General features: G+C 55.7%; 2 protein-coding genes across 3 annotated transcripts; one reads left to right on the plus strand and one right to left on the minus strand.

Moving 5' to 3' along the window:
• The first annotated feature begins 200 nt into the window (after positions 1 to 200).
• MYOZ3 (myozenin 3) lies at positions 201 to 6,931 on the plus strand. Its single transcript, XM_040573519.1, has 7 exons — positions 201 to 331; positions 1,429 to 1,515; positions 1,608 to 1,762; positions 1,982 to 2,050; positions 2,153 to 2,297; positions 2,619 to 2,790; positions 5,256 to 6,931. The coding sequence occupies exons 2-7, from the start codon at positions 1,485 to 1,487 to the stop codon at positions 5,416 to 5,418; spliced, it is 735 nt and encodes a 244-aa protein (XP_040429453.1). The 5' UTR covers positions 201 to 331; positions 1,429 to 1,484; the 3' UTR covers positions 5,419 to 6,931.
• A 1,204-nt stretch (positions 6,932 to 8,135) lies between these two features.
• On the minus strand, positions 8,136 to 15,513 carry RBM22 (RNA binding motif protein 22). Of its 2 annotated transcripts, XM_040573517.1 has the most exons (11): positions 15,379 to 15,513; positions 14,602 to 14,655; positions 13,615 to 13,644; positions 12,725 to 12,857; positions 12,339 to 12,439; positions 11,949 to 12,121; positions 11,161 to 11,361; positions 10,504 to 10,668; positions 9,939 to 10,027; positions 9,253 to 9,384; positions 8,136 to 8,576 (listed from the first exon to the last, which is right to left on the minus strand). In XM_040573517.1, the coding sequence occupies exons 1-11, from the start codon at positions 15,430 to 15,432 to the stop codon at positions 8,446 to 8,448; spliced, it is 1,263 nt and encodes a 420-aa protein (XP_040429451.1). In that variant the 5' UTR covers positions 15,433 to 15,513; the 3' UTR covers positions 8,136 to 8,445. The 2 variants fall into 2 exon arrangements, with proteins under 2 accessions (XP_040429451.1, XP_040429452.1); XM_040573518.1 differs by lacking the exon at positions 13,615 to 13,644.
• Positions 15,514 to 15,924: the final 411 nt, after the last annotated feature.

The following is a 15,924-nucleotide window of genomic DNA, read 5'->3' on the forward strand; positions in this document are numbered from 1 at the left end:
GCTGCCGCTGCACAGCCCCATTTGGTGCTGGGGTGACACCGTCCTGGTCCCCAAGGAACAGCCCCACTCGGTGCCGGGGTCACACCACGGCGGTCCCCAAGGGTGAGCCCTGCTCCGCCCCCTTTCTCAGCCAGAAATAACTGCTGTCCTGCCGCCGGACCTTGGCACCCCGTCCGGAGCCCAGCACGGCTCGGGGCGAGCAGCGCAGAGCCCCAGGTGCTGCGCAGAGCCAGCTGGGGCCACCAAAGGCTGGTGGCTGGAGCCAGGCTGTGTCCTCGTCCCCAGCGCAGCCAGAGAGCATCGCCGGTATCTCAAGGAGCCCCCCGGGCAGGTAGGGGGGGGCGAGGTCCCAAACTTGGGTCAGCGGGTGGGGGGGTGCACGGGGCGTGGGGACAGCCCAGCCGTGGGGTCTCCCATGGGACAGGAGAGGCACAGAGGGAGCGGGGAGGGGGGGTTGAGAGAAGGGGTGAGCGGGTCCTGGGCTCTCCAGGCGAGGATGGGAGATATTGGACCCAGAGCTGGCGAGGAGCCCTGCGCCAGGCACCGCGCAGCCCCAGCCCTGGGGGTCCCTGTGCTGCCCGGGGCTTTTAGGGAAGGTGACAGCTTTAGTCTGAGCCAAGAGATGTGGGATGCACCAAGCCACAGCCCCTCTCCTTGCTGCTTTGCCGAGCTTCGTGTTCTGGCCGCTGCAGGTGCATTTTGGGCTGGCAGCACAGGGGGGGCACCTCCATCCTGCCCCTGAGGCGAGGAGCTGGGAGCTGAGGAGCCCGGCCCCGCTGCTCCTCCCGGTGCCCCCCAGCCCCACCAGGGGGGACAGGCGGTGGCCCCGCGCCCCGGCTCACCCCGCTGCCTGGGCTGGGCTGGCCCTGCAGGGTCGGGGCTGCAGCTCCTGCACCGCTTGGGCCAGCGGCTGAAAATAGCTCTGCTGAGTCGGTGGTGCTGGTGCGGGGGCTGTCAGCACCTCTGCTCGTCCGGCCGGCCGTGGGTGCTGCTCCGAGCGGGGCTCGGCCCCGGGGACACCGCTCGCTGCAGGCAGGGACGATGCTGGGGGCATTTTCTGCCCTAAAGAACGGCAAAGAGGGAAGATGACGGGCACGGGGTGGTGCCGAGCTTCCCGAGGGGCTCTGGTGGGGGTGAGATGAGAGGGTGACAACAGCAAAGGTGGGCTGGGGGACACGGAGCGCGAGCACCCCAAGGCGCTGTGCACACAAACACGGCTCTGCTCCCACCCACGGGTTAACGGGGGGCACCCCCGGGCCCTGCACATCCCCAGGGGCTGCTGTGGGGAGCCCCCAAGCACCCGAGGCAGGGAAGAGAGGTGACCCCAGGCACTGCTGCCAGGTGGGGACAGCCTGGCAGCCCCTGTGGCACACCGGGGACTGGCGTGTCCCCGTGCCCAGCCATCACCCGCGGCCACCTCTCTTGCAGCCGGCCAGGAGCCGTCCCCACCCCGTAGCCCTGCCCCAGGAGCGTGGCAGCGGGCGATGACCATCATGAAACCAGACCCTGGAGATGGTAAGCGGGGGGGGGGGGTGCACAGGGAATGCCACCAAACCGTGCGAGGGGCCCCCCAGCAGCTATCCCATCCTCTCCCCTGGTGTCCCCAGCACCCCAGCTGGACCTGGGCAAGAAGGTGAGCACGCCGCAGGACGTGATGCTGGAGGAGCTCTCCCTGAGCACCAACCGCGGCTCCCAGCTCTTCCAGCAGCGGCAGAGGCGGATGCAGCGCTTCGTCTTCGAGCACCCCAGCGGCTACAGGAAGGTGGGAGCCCAGCTCCGGGCAGGACGGTGTCCCTGGGCTCTCGCAGCCTTTGCAGGGAATCCCTTCCTTGCAGGGCTCCAGCGGAGCAGCCACGCTCGGTGCCTACGCTGAGGCTAAGGGAGAGGAGAGGGGACGGCTCGGCAGAGCGCGGGGCGAGCACCAAGGGGGTGCCTCCTGCCCCCTGCGCCCCCACCGACCCCTCTCCTCCCCCCCTCGCAGCTCCCAGCGCCGGGTGGCTCGCACGGCACCGGGAAAGCCGGGCTGGAGGGGACGGCGAACGAGTGGTCGGTGGGTACCTGGGGAGGCAGCAGCTCCCCCTGCTCAGCAGGACAGGGCTCCTGCCCGCACCCTGCCAGCTCAGGTGCTGAGCCCCGAGCCTTCCCCCCGCAGGCTGGGGACGCCGAGGGCCAGCAGAGCTTCCACTCGGAGCTGCACGTGGCAGCGTCGCCCCAGGGCGGCCCTCCTGAGGTGCCCAAGAAGTCGGAGAAAGCCCTGCAGATGGGCAGAGTCCTCAACCCAGACAATCTGGCCCCAGGTAAGCGCTCGCACCCCGAAGGCAACCCCGCTGCGATCGCCGTGCAGTGCCACAGGGACCCCCGGGAGCCCCCAGGTCTGGCTCTGGGAGGAGGCGATGCGAGTGTTGGGCTCGCACCCTGCTCCCACCCTGGGGCGGAGGGGCTTCTCCTCGTCCCTGCGATCCCAAAAGCCCTGGAGGTTACGGGACCAAGAGGGAGGCAGCCCTGCCGCACGGCCTCCTTGGATCTGGGGATGTATGAACACAGCTGCTCTTACACACACATAACCCCCCCGCCCGGCTCGCCCTGCAGCAGCAAACGCCGCCTCTCCCCCCTCGCAGGGTACTCAGGGCCCCTCAGAGAAGTGCCCCCGGAGAAGTTCAACGTCACCGCCATCCCCAAGGGCTACCGCTCCCCGTGGCAGGGGCTCCTCGGCGACAAGGACAAGGCTGCGGGCAGAGAGAACCAGCTGCCCATGAAACCCTCGTACGGGGAGTTCATCAGCTTCAACAGGTGAGGCTGGCCGAGGCGCGGGTGTCACCATCCATCTGTCCGTCCGTCCGTCCGTCCGTCGGCCACCTCCAGCCTCGGCTCCGCCACTGGCTCACGCGGCCTTAAGGACTTGATCCCCCTGGGATCTGAATTCCCAGCTGAATTCCCCTCACTGGCGTGGGGAGCTCCTTCCCGGGGAAGCAATCACCGATGCTCCCCGCCAGGATCAGCTCAGGGCTGGGCGGAGGAGTGGCAGAGGCAGTGCCAACCTCTCTCCTAATTCCCCAAGGTATCCGAGCAGCTGCTGGAAGCGCGGGGGTACGAGGTTAATCTCCCCACAAGGTGCTAAGAGGTCACCAGATCCCTTCCAAACGCGTGCTTGGGATTGAAGGCTCCAGGCCCGCTTCTGGTGGCTGGGCCTGGCGAGCTCCGCGTCCCGCGGCTGCTTCCAGCCAAGCACGGCTGCTGGGCCTCCTGCGTGCCCCCAAATTACGTGGGGGGTCAAGGTTAGGGACGTGGAATGGACACTGCCGAGGAAAAATGCCTCTCAGGAAAGGTGTTTGGTGGGGATTCAGATGGCGGAGGCGGTACCAGCAACCCAGGGTAGAGATGAGAATTGAGCTTTTAAGCTGAGCATCGTCTCAGGGAACGTGTGAACCGAGCTCTTGTCTCTGCTCCTCGCTGAAAGCCTCCTTCACGAGGATGAAGGTACGTAGGCAAGCTGTGAGGGCCCCAAATCCCACCGGAGTTCCCTGCTGGGACCCAGCTCTGCTCCTCCAGCAGACCGCACTGCGGCCTCACCACGGATTTAAGTCGCGGGGGACATCGCTGCTGTGCTTTGAAAGCTTGGCACCGCCTCCACGTTTCCTCTCCACGCCTCTGAAAGCTTGACAGAGCGCTGGTCTGTACTGGTCAGTACTGGAGCAGAGCTGAGGGGGAGGAAACCCAGCGGGCAGCCAAGGGAAAGCGAGCTGAGGGAGAGCAAGGAGAAGCCGAGGGGCTGCGAGAGCTCTCCCCTCAGCACCCCTCCCCAGTTAGCCGTCCCCGGCACCCCGCTGCAGCGACGTCGGAGGAGCTGCTGCAGGCGGAGCCCAAGGAGCTGCTGCAGACGCCCGGCTCTTTGCTTTCAGCATTTATCCGTTTCCTGCCTCGGCATTTATTTGCGGGCAGGGACCGAAGCAAGGGCATGTTTTGAATAATGCTTTACCCTGTGCCGTTTCTCCCCTCTCACACGCTGCCTTTCTATTTAAAGGCCTGAACTGTTATTTAATACAGATGGATGCTAATTTAACACCAAGCCTCTTGCCACCTCCTCTAATTCTTCACTGAGGCATGAAGATTCAGGCAGCCAATCTGCTTTTAACTGGGCTTTTCATGATCTTCCAAGCTGTTGGCTTTTAAATCACTTCTCAGTTCATCAAATACCAAACGGCAGAAAAACACGCTTTTTGGAACAGCTCGGCTAGCGAGAAGCCAGCAGCCTTGCCTAAAGCTAGGCGAACCCCAGCACAGCCCGCGTGTGTCACAGGGCAAGGCAAAGTTCACCATCTCAACAGCAACCGCACTGAGGCAGTCTGATTTATTCCCAGCTTTAAAAATTCGGGCTGTGATGCAGAGACCTTCGGCCGGCTCGCTAAGGTGCGCTACTTTAGGAGAGAGCGAGAACAAAGCTTTGAAAACGCCTGTCTTTTCCCAGAAGGGAGGCTGTTTCTGGAACAAACCCCTCTCCTTTACCTCTCCCCCCCTTATTTCTCCCTAGGACACTGTTGCAAAACAGTGCCACATTACTCATGCTGGAGCAGCGCTTCCCAAAGCAAACATTCCCAGCTCTGCCTCGTTGATAGGTCCAAAACCAACATTCCCGGCGTTCGGGGAGCTGGCGCTCTCTTCCCCGGTCCCTCTGCACATTTCTCCAGGAAGGGATGACAGCTCTTGCCCCCGCACTGCTCCTCCTCTTAGTCAGAGTTGGAGAAGCTGTCCCAAAAGGCCGGCTGGAACGAGGGCCAGGAGAAAGACATTTGCCTGCACATGTGCTAGAGCAATCAGGAGGCAGCAGGAGGAGCCCCGGCCCCTGCACAACACGTTATCCGCAGACAAGTCACTGCCTAGGGACCGGTGGGTTCATCACCACCACCTGCTCCCTTAATCTAAGCCTTCTCACGTCTCTGGCTGGTGGTAGAGCCCGTGGCAACAGGCCGTGGTGAAGCAGCAGCACGCTTCCCCCCTCCCCGTACAGCCACGGGCACTCACGCACCAAGAACCACTGCCCAGGCCTGCCAAAGCTCGAGCTGAAGTGTGCTCCGTGCAAGGGAAGCACCTTGCCGGGCCAGCAGAGATTGTAAAAGCATCCTGGGGAGGAAAAGAAGGGGGTGGTCATTTGCTAAAGGTGGGGCTCCTTGAGTTAAAAGGTCCAGACCTGCTTTTTTCACCTTCGCACCACCACAGCCTCTCTGTGACGTGCTAAGTTCACTTTTCTTGCGCTGCAGGACTCCCACCCCGTTTGACAGAGCAGTGCTCAGCGACCTCTTCTACGTGCCTGCCGCCGAGCTGGACAACCTGAGCGGTCTGGAGCTGATTTCCCAGAGGCCCAACTTCAACAGAGTACCGCAGGGCTGGGCGCGGGTCCTCCCGGAGAGCGACGAGCTGTAGCACCCCCGCTCCCTTCCCCATCGCCACGGATGCTTTTCTCGCTAGACTCAACCGTACTTTGCACAGCAGGGGAGAGGGGAGTAAGTGTTCTCGCCTAGCGTTTCGGGAAAGCTAAGCCAGAGGTCTCGGCTCGTCGTCCTTTTCCACGGGATTTGAACAAGCTCAAGCCTGGGACCATTCTGAGTTCCCCTCATACCAGCCGCTGTCACAAGGGCATTTAGCGCTAAGCTAAGCAGCCACGTTCTCATCGCTCACGCAAGGAGATCCCCGTAGGCTCCCATAACCATCACCCCATGACACGCCCCGTACAGGCTGTCGTCCCCCCCCCCCCCCCCCCCCGCGTCATGGGGCACGGCGGCACTACCGGCCGCAAGGCACCGAGCGGTCCCGCCGCTGCTCCGCTGGCACACACCCTGCTCCGACAGGTGGTGGGGAGAAATTCCAGCCGAAGGACAGCAAAAGGAGGCGAGGACTGCAGAACACCAGCAGGACGCGCAACCAGAGGCACTGGAATGTTAAAAGCGGTGACCTCAGGCTTGGCCGGACAGCACGAAGGATGAGCTGGTCACCCGCCTGCTTACCACACAGCACGACCCCGACACGGGAGGGGAACGCTGGGAGCTGGAACCTTGTGCCACTTTTTCCATGAGCTGCTGGCTAGCACGTGGCAGCTGTTATTTTGCCCTTCCTACCTGCACGCCTTGCTTGAACATCTCAGCCCTTTGATCCTCCTACGCCAGGTTTGCTTCATACAGCCGGCCGATAAGGATCGGGCCCCGCCTGGGACAGATGCGCGGCAAAACTGCGCCAGTCTGGGGTGTCTGAAAGAAACTGCCGGGGTGTTCGGGTAACTTCAACATCAGTGGGAAGGAAAAGCAGTGCAGTCATGTCCCTAGAGTAAGCGTGGACTTCTTAAATGCAAACATTAGCAGTGAGAATTTGACTACGCTTTTTTTCTCCCAGCATTGGCAGCCGGTGGGACATGCAGCCAACACCAGTTCTTAGGAGAGACACCAAAAACTTACAAAAAGCCCTGCCACCCGCCAACCAAAACCTCTAACATAACACACGCTTTCTACAACTGCTTTTGTCAAGTTCTTAACGTCACCCTTATTTAGTCCTGTGAAACCAGGAGCACTGGGATAAAAGCATTTTTTTCCACCGCAGTGGTTAAACCAGGCAAGTAAATTTTGTGGTAACAATGCAGTTAACAGCTGCCTTGCTTATAAAGCGCATTCTAATACTGTGCAGACGTGCAGAGAAAATCCCAGGCAGGGATTCTGCTGCGACAACACACCATTCGGGCAGGAAACGTGCATTTCTCTGCTCTTCCCGCAGAAGCACGAGGGGATAAGCAAACGTAAAGAATAAAGGTCTAGTCCTCTAACATTAAAAATTTGTGATGTACGACTGCTGTCCTGTTCTAAACCCACCTCTCTTCCCTCTGTCCATCAGCGGGACACACGTACCCCTGGGGAACCTGGCTGGAAAACAAATAAATTGCTATAATGTACACCTTGTTTGCATTCAAGATCTGTCTGCAGTGCCCACGGGCCCACTGGAGCCTCGGGGACAGCAGCAGCACGCAGCACAGCCCTCCTGATCCCCCAGCGTGCCTCAGCCTCCCCTAACACCGCCTGGGATGTCTCTTACCTGACAAAAACTAAACTAACCACCTGAGCCCACAGCTCAGCCCTTCCTCCAGGGAAGGCCAGCTTGTGCTGCAGCCGCGCCCCTGGGGCCACGCCAGCACTGGCAGCATCACGCACGCCTTTGGTGGCAGCATCGGTGGGACCCGCTGGCATCGCGCAGGTCAGCGCAAGGAACCAGAACGGGACCCACTGTCACAGCCCACTCCTCGCCCCGGCTTTGGCAGCAGCCGAATCAATCAAAGCCCTCAGACGCCCTGCTCCAGGAAGCGGGGTCTAAGCAAAGTGTTGAAAAACTCATGTATTTAATGTATTTTTTTCAAACAAGCGAAGGAGTCTTCAGAACAGGTCCCGTCATGTTTTGCTTTACAGAAAGATGCCCACAGATCAGTTACATGAAAGCAGCAGACATACAGGTATCTTAAAATCCTCTGGCCACGTGCCCACACACCTTATTCAACGGCAGGCTCCATGCAGTTGCTCCTAGACAAATGCTACAGTTGGAGCACAGAAAGAAAAGTTTCACGTCTTATTAAATCAGAAAGATGTTGGATCCATCTCAGAGTTTAAGAAGAGACCGTATCCAAACGCCTTGAAAGCCCTGATCGTGTCCTGTAAATACGCAGGACGAGTCTGCAGCTGTACTGTGCTGCTGACAGCTGCGGGGGGGCACACGAGCACCTTCTGGGGAGCGTCACCGGGTTAGAACTGCTAACCTGTCACTCCAGGTCACGCCTGCATCACCAGGGGGCTGCTTGCACAACCCAACTTTTCTTGCTCGGGACACGCGGGATTAGAAGTGAAGCACCAGAAAGTTTCTTTCCGTTAAAAGTTTTTAAAAAGTAGGGGAAAAAAATTCTGTGGCGCTGGTAAGGTAAAGCCATGGGTTTGGCACACGTGACAAGCTTGTTTTTCTGCTCTTATTCAGTCCTGGCTCGATACCACAAGATTAATACGTCATTAGAGTAACAAGTCATTGGCTACTTGACACAGAGAAGTCTCTCGTTACACTTAAATAGTCCACAGTGCTCAGCCTGAGGATATCAAACGGGCTTGAAGAGGGTTTGGTTTTTGTTTTTCCAGAAGTTTATTTCAAAAGTGTGCAAATGGGATACACTACGAGCACTGTAATTCTGGTACACCTGATCCACAGACCCCCCTGCCAGCCCTTCTTGTCTGCCCCCCACCCCCCGATACTAAACGAAAGACCTGGGCTGTATCAGCGATCCGATAGCTAACGGTGACACAGAGCTCAGCTTGCCCAGCGTCTGCAAGCAGGGAAATAAGGCTTCTCTAGCTCACCCACAGCTCAACATACGGCACTACCATGGTAACTAGAAAATAACATTTACTTAAACGACGAGGGTGACACGATGTGCTAGGGGCTGCTGTGCTTTCCCGCGTGGGCGCCCATCCTCTGGGGATCTTGAGACGGGTAGTGAATGGGGCCTGGCGCTCTCATGAAGGGAGGCGGTGGCCCCATGGCGTGGAACATGTGTGGTCCAAAACCTGCAGAAAGAGTTGTCACGTTCAGACACAGCAAGAGAACAAACAACGCGTGTGTACTGCTGTTTGAAACCGCCAACAGAGAACGCTTGGCCACCAGCTGCACCTCAGAGAGGTGCCCATCTCCCGCGATTCCTCAAATTCCTTCCTCTCTTCCCAGTAAAACTGGGAGCAATCCTTACCCAACACGCATTCCTAGTCACAGATAAAAGCTGGTGGGGGACTGCCATGGGTGTCTGTAATGCCAATCTAAGTGATTTCTACTCAGCTGTGGAGCAACCAAAGAGTCTGACATCCCACAAAAAGACCTTCAGACAGATGCATGTACACAAACGCAGGCTTGCGTTCAACCAGCTGCGGAAATACCCTCTGAAGTTCAGGTCAGTGCAGCATTTACGCAGCCAGCAAATGCCCCAGGTAGGTCTGAATACCCGTAACAGGGATCTCTAACGTGCCTCAACATTTGCAAGTGAATTACCTACCACAACAGGCAGCTCAGTTTAATCAAACTGTGCTGACAGCTCCTCTTATATCATCGTTTCAGACCGTCTCATCAGGAAAATCAATACAGGGTATCCATCAGTGCTACAGTTAAGCTGAGCAAGGAGGAGCAGACCTCCAGCCCGCTGCGCTGGAACACCAATTTAGAAACCCTCAGTCAAAGAGGACAAACAAGTACCTGGAGGTGGTGGCGGAGCAATGCCAGGAGGTGGTGGCAAGGCGATGTTAACCACAGCTGGAGGGCCACTTGGAGGTAGGTTGAAGTAATTTGCAGAAGCCTCCTCTTCTGCAGCTGGGGGAGGTGGGAGAGCTGCAGGAAAAGAAACAAAACCATACTGTGGTTATGGAAAATCTAATCTCTCAGTCAAGAAATGCAGACACATCTGCCTCCAAGGAGGAGGCACAACCAATTCTTCCACAAGGGCAAACTGCTGCTACTATCACACATTCGAGGTGGAGCAAGAAGTAGGACTGCACCAACCTGCGGAACGCTCCCCATTTTACTCCATCAGAAACCAGCTTGGCTTTTTCCTTCACACGACACTCAATGAATTACAAAACGTTAACCAAGGCTTGAACAGCGTGGGTTGCCAGTACCTTGGACCTGAGTAGCGTTAATTAATTCAGCTTTAACTTTTCACTCATCACATGACAACCTTTCTTTTCAGCAAGAATTTGCTTCTAGACAAAGCTCGTTTCCCGTGCCAGGTTTTATCTGCTGCAAACCCACAGTCAGGAACTGCTCTGGGCTCTCCAGTGCCTCTGGTGTCCTGAACTTAAAATGTTCTCGGAGGTTGAACTCCAGCCTTTCTCGTGGAAGCAGGTCAGCATGAAACGCTTCAGAGAAGAAAACTACTCCCTTACCTCCGGGAAGCCCTGGAACTGGTTCCAGCTTTATCCCAGATTCTGTAGTACCTTCTTTGTCCTTCTCTTTTCCTCTTGCTGCCTGAGACCTAAAGAACAGACAAAAATTTGAGAACAAGGATAAGAAAAGGCAGAACAAACAGATATTTATACTGCTGTGGTTCCACATCATCTAATCTAGATCCATTGCTTCAGGCCAAGGATGAAAAAGTCACTCCCGAAGACAGCTGACACAAAGTATGCAAATAACGTTCACAAGAGCTGAACTGAAGCAGAACTATGAAACTCATCCATGACCCTCAACTAACACAACCCTTACACAATTTGTGCCACATCCAGCCCAGATCCCACTACTGGAAGAAAAAGAGACTGCAAGAGAACCCCAACTGTGTATCGACTCATTGCCTACTTCAGCTTAACATCCAATCCAGCTCCTCAGGGCTGCATAAACTGAACGAAGACCCACAAAAAATGAACTCCATTTAAGAATCGAGCCCCTGAAGACAGTACTGACAGGGCATCTGAGAAAGAGGTTACGTGTGTGCATGCCACCCACCCCACTCACCTGCCCCATTTGACATTGAGCCGGCGGCCGTTGACGATGAGTTTGTTGAAGGATTTCTCAGCAGCCACTTCTGCAGCTTGCCGGGTGGCAAACTGGATGAAAGCACACTGTTGTCTCTGCACCACAGTTATCGTTCGAATTTCCCCAAACTGGTAGAAGTGATTTCTGTGTGGAAAAACATGCATATGAAATCCCGCTCCTCCTTGCCGCAGGGTAAGATTTTATGTGATGAAACAGATATGATCGCATCCTTTCTCTTCCCCGTCACCACTTCAGAACAACCACTACAAATCAAGTCTCTTGGCTCCTGTGTGTCATTATGCAGCAATAAAATCACTGCAGCAGCTTTTCTCAGCAGCTAGCTAGACAGAAGGTATGGGACCTTGTTGTAAAAAGCATATCAGTACCCCCAAGAGCCCCGAAGAATGACTCATCTGTAAGAATTCTCTCTTAATCAAAGCATTTGAAGCACGCCTGTTTATCTGTTCTCCAACAAGCTGGCACTCCTCTGTACCTGCCCACCAACCGGTTCCCCGTTAAGGAACACTGGAAGCCGGTATTTTTTTTTCCTTGTAAGACAGATTCCCTCCCTTGAAGACGAGCAGCAACCAAAGCACCAACTACAAAGGCAAGCGCAACACAGCTGCACCAACACACCTGAGATCTGATTCAGTGATAGTATCTCCAAGCCCTCCAACATACAGCGTAGTAATGGTCTTGTCATCAGGAGGGTCCAGTCGAGGCATGGTCGATGCTCGTTTCAGCAGCTTATCAGCCACAGGATCGTTAATTCCGTAGTAACGATCTTTGATGTTCTGATCAGCCAGGGGATCATCCGGATCTGTAGGTTTCTCATGTCTAAGGTTCAGCAAACAAAGCGTTTCGTAACGCCAGTCACAGCTGCATCGGGTTAAAGGGACTACAACTGCTCCTTTCCCCTCTAAGGACAGTCTGGTTGTTTATAACTTTGTTCACATGAACAGGCCAAAAGGCAACAAAAAGCCCCAAGAACTTAGACTGCGGCTAACAACGTGCTACAGGCAGGGCTGCCTTCAGCTCTGAATGAATGGCACTTCTGCCTGCCGAGCACTCAGTACCACAACACACAAGAGCTGGATTTCAAACGGCCTCTTGTTCAAATCCAAAGACCTCTGACGGAGGGGACTGACGCCACGAAGGGAAGAAATGAACTACGCAAGACAAGAGCTGCACTCACTGCTTTGGGCAAACACTACAAAACCACGCAGCAAATGCCTCAGCACCGAGCCTGTCACAACAAAGATCCATTCAGTGGTGCTGCACGCCGGCTCACTTCAGGTTTCACACTGACCCCAGTCACTGCATCGTGTCTCCTCCCCACTGCAACATTTCCTGTTCCTCAGTCCCGAGGGGGAAAACGTATCCGGCCACAGGGAACAAATTAAGTGTTGGAAATGTATGTGTACCTGTAAGGACACTCTTCTCCTCGCTTGCACTCTCCTTTTACCCAGAAGGAACAGATGTGAGGACGGTTACGTTTGTAGTAAGGCGTGGTCCGAGCCAGCTTCAGCAGCATGTCACTGGTGGAAGTAGCTTTTCCTAGCGCGCCCACTGGTCTGGTGCCGTCAGAGTTGGCTATCTACGCAGAAGTTAAAACGCAAATGATTTGCTGAGAGCTGTTACGATATTACACGTGGTATGATATAAAAGTACTGGAAAATAAGGCAAAGAATCAAAGGAAGCACATGATTTTAAGATGACTTGGGTCATTCTTTTCCAGAGAAAGTGCATTTGGCCCCTTCCCTCCCTTGTACACATCCACACAAACAGAGCACGATTAAACTACACTTTCTTACCTCACGTTCCATGTTCTGGGTGTAATACTCTTTATTGACATCAGATTTAGGCATTTCGTCCTTAAGGGAGAGTCCCGCATCCCGGACTTGGATAGGCAAACCTAGAATTGAACAAGCAAAACATCCCTAGGAAGCACAAACCGAAAGAACAAAAAATAGTTCTCGCACCCTGCAGTAGCCGGAGATAACTTATCTACTGCCCAGGTACACCAAGCCGTCCCCGAATCTTGGGAGACCTGATCATCGAGACTTGTTCTTCTCCAAGTCTGTCTGCAGACAGACAACCACGCCAATTTCATGCGCACATTTAAAGCCATTTCACCAACTTTCATTTCAGAGGCAAGCAGAACTGCTTCTTCTCTTAGTTAATGCTTTTTGGTACGCACCATACTCCAGGTCAAGCAGGCAGGTTTGACAGACGTTCTTCAGCTTGCTGCACGTCTGGCACACTTCTGTTTTCTTGAAACGCATACGAACACCAGGGCACCAGCGGAACACTGTGAAGGGCCTGGCACAAATCTGAAAGGCAGAAAGTCAGCAACTGAATCACAAAGCACTGAACTTACCGTTCGGGGTCTTGCGTTATTAAAGACAAATTGGCAATTATTTGTAAATTGAGCAGTCAACGAAATAGCAGCAAGCCCAGTGAGAGGCTACAGGACCTTTGGTCCAGATAAAAACCACCGCCCTCTGTTATCTGCAGGAAAGATGCATCTGCACCTGATGCACGCACAGTTTGAGGAAGGAAAGCACGATTTCACCACAAACCTTCTCCCCACCTCAGGTGACAACTGATAAAAGAAGCAGGGACGGACCTTAACTTCCCTCAAGTCATGACAACATTAAATATTTCTGTCCCTCTCAGAAGTAAACCTGGGTTATTTCTAACAGTAATCTCTAGCTGGCCAAGAATAACACGTTCACAGCAAACCCTAAACTCCAGTTGTTTATCCAGCGTTTAACAATAAAAAGAAACTTGCAACAGAAAGTACTGAACATCTTGAATGTCGCAATACCTTTATTTAAAGTACGATGATATCAGCAAAACCTAAAGATTCCGATAAACACGAGCAAACCCTAGGTCTGTCTGACCAACGATTTTACTGTTACAAGAACAAGCATCTCACAAAGCAGCCTGCTGACCGACCTGAAGTGCTAGGCAGTTACGTACGCGTTAAGATGTTAACCCAGATAAGCGCTTTCCTGAAGGCAGCAGATATTTTATAACATTGGAACGTATCGCTCCTAGACGCGCTTCAAAAGACAACAAACATACCTTGCATTCCTTTCCATACTTCTCTTTGGTCTGAAACATAATCAAAATCAAAAAAGAAAACGCAGAATATCATTAACTTGACAAAAAACACGTCACAGTTACGGCACAGCGTCCTCTTCCTTACATACTGCACCTAGGCTCACCCACCCCCGTGTTCTGTGCTTAACTGGAATCTTCCTTGGTTGGTGAACAGGACAAAAATAATCCTAAGGAACTCTCAGCCCATTTTAGAATCACTCATTTAAACGAAGTACGATGAGCCTCACTTCATGTACTCGGAGAGGTGCAAATGAAACGGAATATTAATAGTTATTTTTCAAACCAAGGTGATGTAATCACATAAACCGAGTACACGAAAACAAACCGTTTCTGAAACTTCGTTTCTATCAGCAATAAAATTATGTTTCTTAAAAACACTGTAATAGCTCTCAGCAAAATTTGTGGAAAGAGAACGTGAAGGAGAGGATCCAAACATTCATCCTCGGTACCTGGACCGAGCACAGAGGAAAGCGGCACAGCACGGCCTGACTCATCCTGAGCGGCCAGAACCAAGGTCAACAAACAAGGATTTCAATTACCGCCAGGATGCCTTACTAAGGCTGCCGTAGCTTATTGTCAGGGGTACATATCCTGCACATCGCAAGCTGCGCTGACCTATTTAACGCTCCAGCAGCTCCCCGCTCCCACAGCACACAATTTCCCGGCACCGAGGCTCTGTTTTCTGGCGTTTCCTGCCATCTGGCCGTCAGGCTGCCATCTTCCTCTCCTTTTTGCCTAGCTTATTCCTACACCCTGTGCCTACCGCCCCGACATGACACACCAACAAAGGTACGAACCAAACCCTGCTGCGCACAACCAGCTAATGGGGAGCGCGCGCACAGCTCAGCACCCCCTGTATCCCTGCTTGTTTTATGCCTCAGAACCGAGGAGTCCCAGGGCAGGCGTCCGTCACCCAGCACAGGGCTGCGCGCTCACGCAGGCACGTACCATGCGGATGTACGGGTTCTCTCCGAGACATGTCTGGCACAGAATAGGGAAGTCCTGAACGGAGCGGGAAGAAAGAAAAAGTGGAATTAGCAATGAAATCACCACGGCAGCACTTGAATCACCTCCTGTACTAACGCACCTGACCGTAACCCACCCGGGTGCTGGGAGGACACAGAAAGGCCTCCCTCGGGAAGAGCCCCTGGGCCAGCCACGAGCCCCCACCCGAGCCCCTCTGGTGAAAGACCCGCGGCACGCTGGCTGCTCCCGATTTCACTTGTGAGGAACATCCCGGGGATTTCCTCAGGGCGGCGAGCTGTGGAGCTAATTTATTTGCCATTGCAAGGGCGAGAGGCGCAGCAGCCGCAGCGTACGACAGCCGCACGTCCCCTAGGGCCTGACCCTTGGTTCCCCCAGCTCCTCGCGGGCTGAGCACACGGGATCCCGCCCTCCGCGACGCCCGTTACCACGCCCTATAAACGCGCTTTTATCTGACCAACCTTTTATTTCTTTTGCCCCTTTTTTCCCCCTTTTCCTCTTTTTCCCCTCCTTCCCTCCCGACGGGGTGCCCGTCGCTCCTTGCTTTTGCCCGTTCCGCCCCGCTGTTCCCAGCCGCCCTCCCCATTTTAGGCACAGCGCGGCCTTTGTTGCCCCCCACCCCCCTCACCCCCACCGCGCTCAGGGCGGCTCCGCCGCCCCGGCCCCACCCCGGGCTCTCAGAACGGGCCCGGCCCCGGCCCCCCCCAGCCTCCGGAGCCCCCCCGGGGTCGCGGCCCTCACGGCGTCCTCCCAGTTCTGCCGGTTGTACGTGTTGGAGCCCAGCGACGTCGACATGGCGGCCCCCGCGCCGCCCCGCCTCGGGCCCGGCCTGCGGCGGAGGCGGAAGAGGCGTCACTTCCGGCGGCGGCGGGAAGGGGGGGGGGGAACGAGGGGGAGGGCGCTGTGGGCGGGGCCAACCAGAGCTGGGGGGCGGAACCATTGGGGGCGGGGGGGGAGCGTGGACGGAACCATTGGGATGGGAGGGGGGGGAACCACGGGGAACGGGGTGGGCGAAACCACGGGGGGCGGGGGGGGGAACTTGGGGACGAAACCACTGGGAAGGGAGGGGGAGAAACCATTGGGAACGGGGGGGGGGCGAAACCATTTGGACGGGGAGGCGGGGGGGAGCGTGGACGAACCCATTGGGAACGGGAGGGGAGAACCCACTGGGAAGGGGCGGGGGGGGGGGGGGGAACCACTTTGAGCATCTCTGCATTTACTTTGATCGTTACTTGCCACTGAAATCACAGGAGGCCGAGCGCAGGTTGCTTTATTACCACACAAGTC

This window comes from Cygnus olor, chromosome 14 (assembly GCF_009769625.2).
Source record: "Cygnus olor isolate bCygOlo1 chromosome 14, bCygOlo1.pri.v2, whole genome shotgun sequence".
Lineage (NCBI taxonomy): Eukaryota > Metazoa > Chordata > Aves > Anseriformes > Anatidae > Cygnus > Cygnus olor.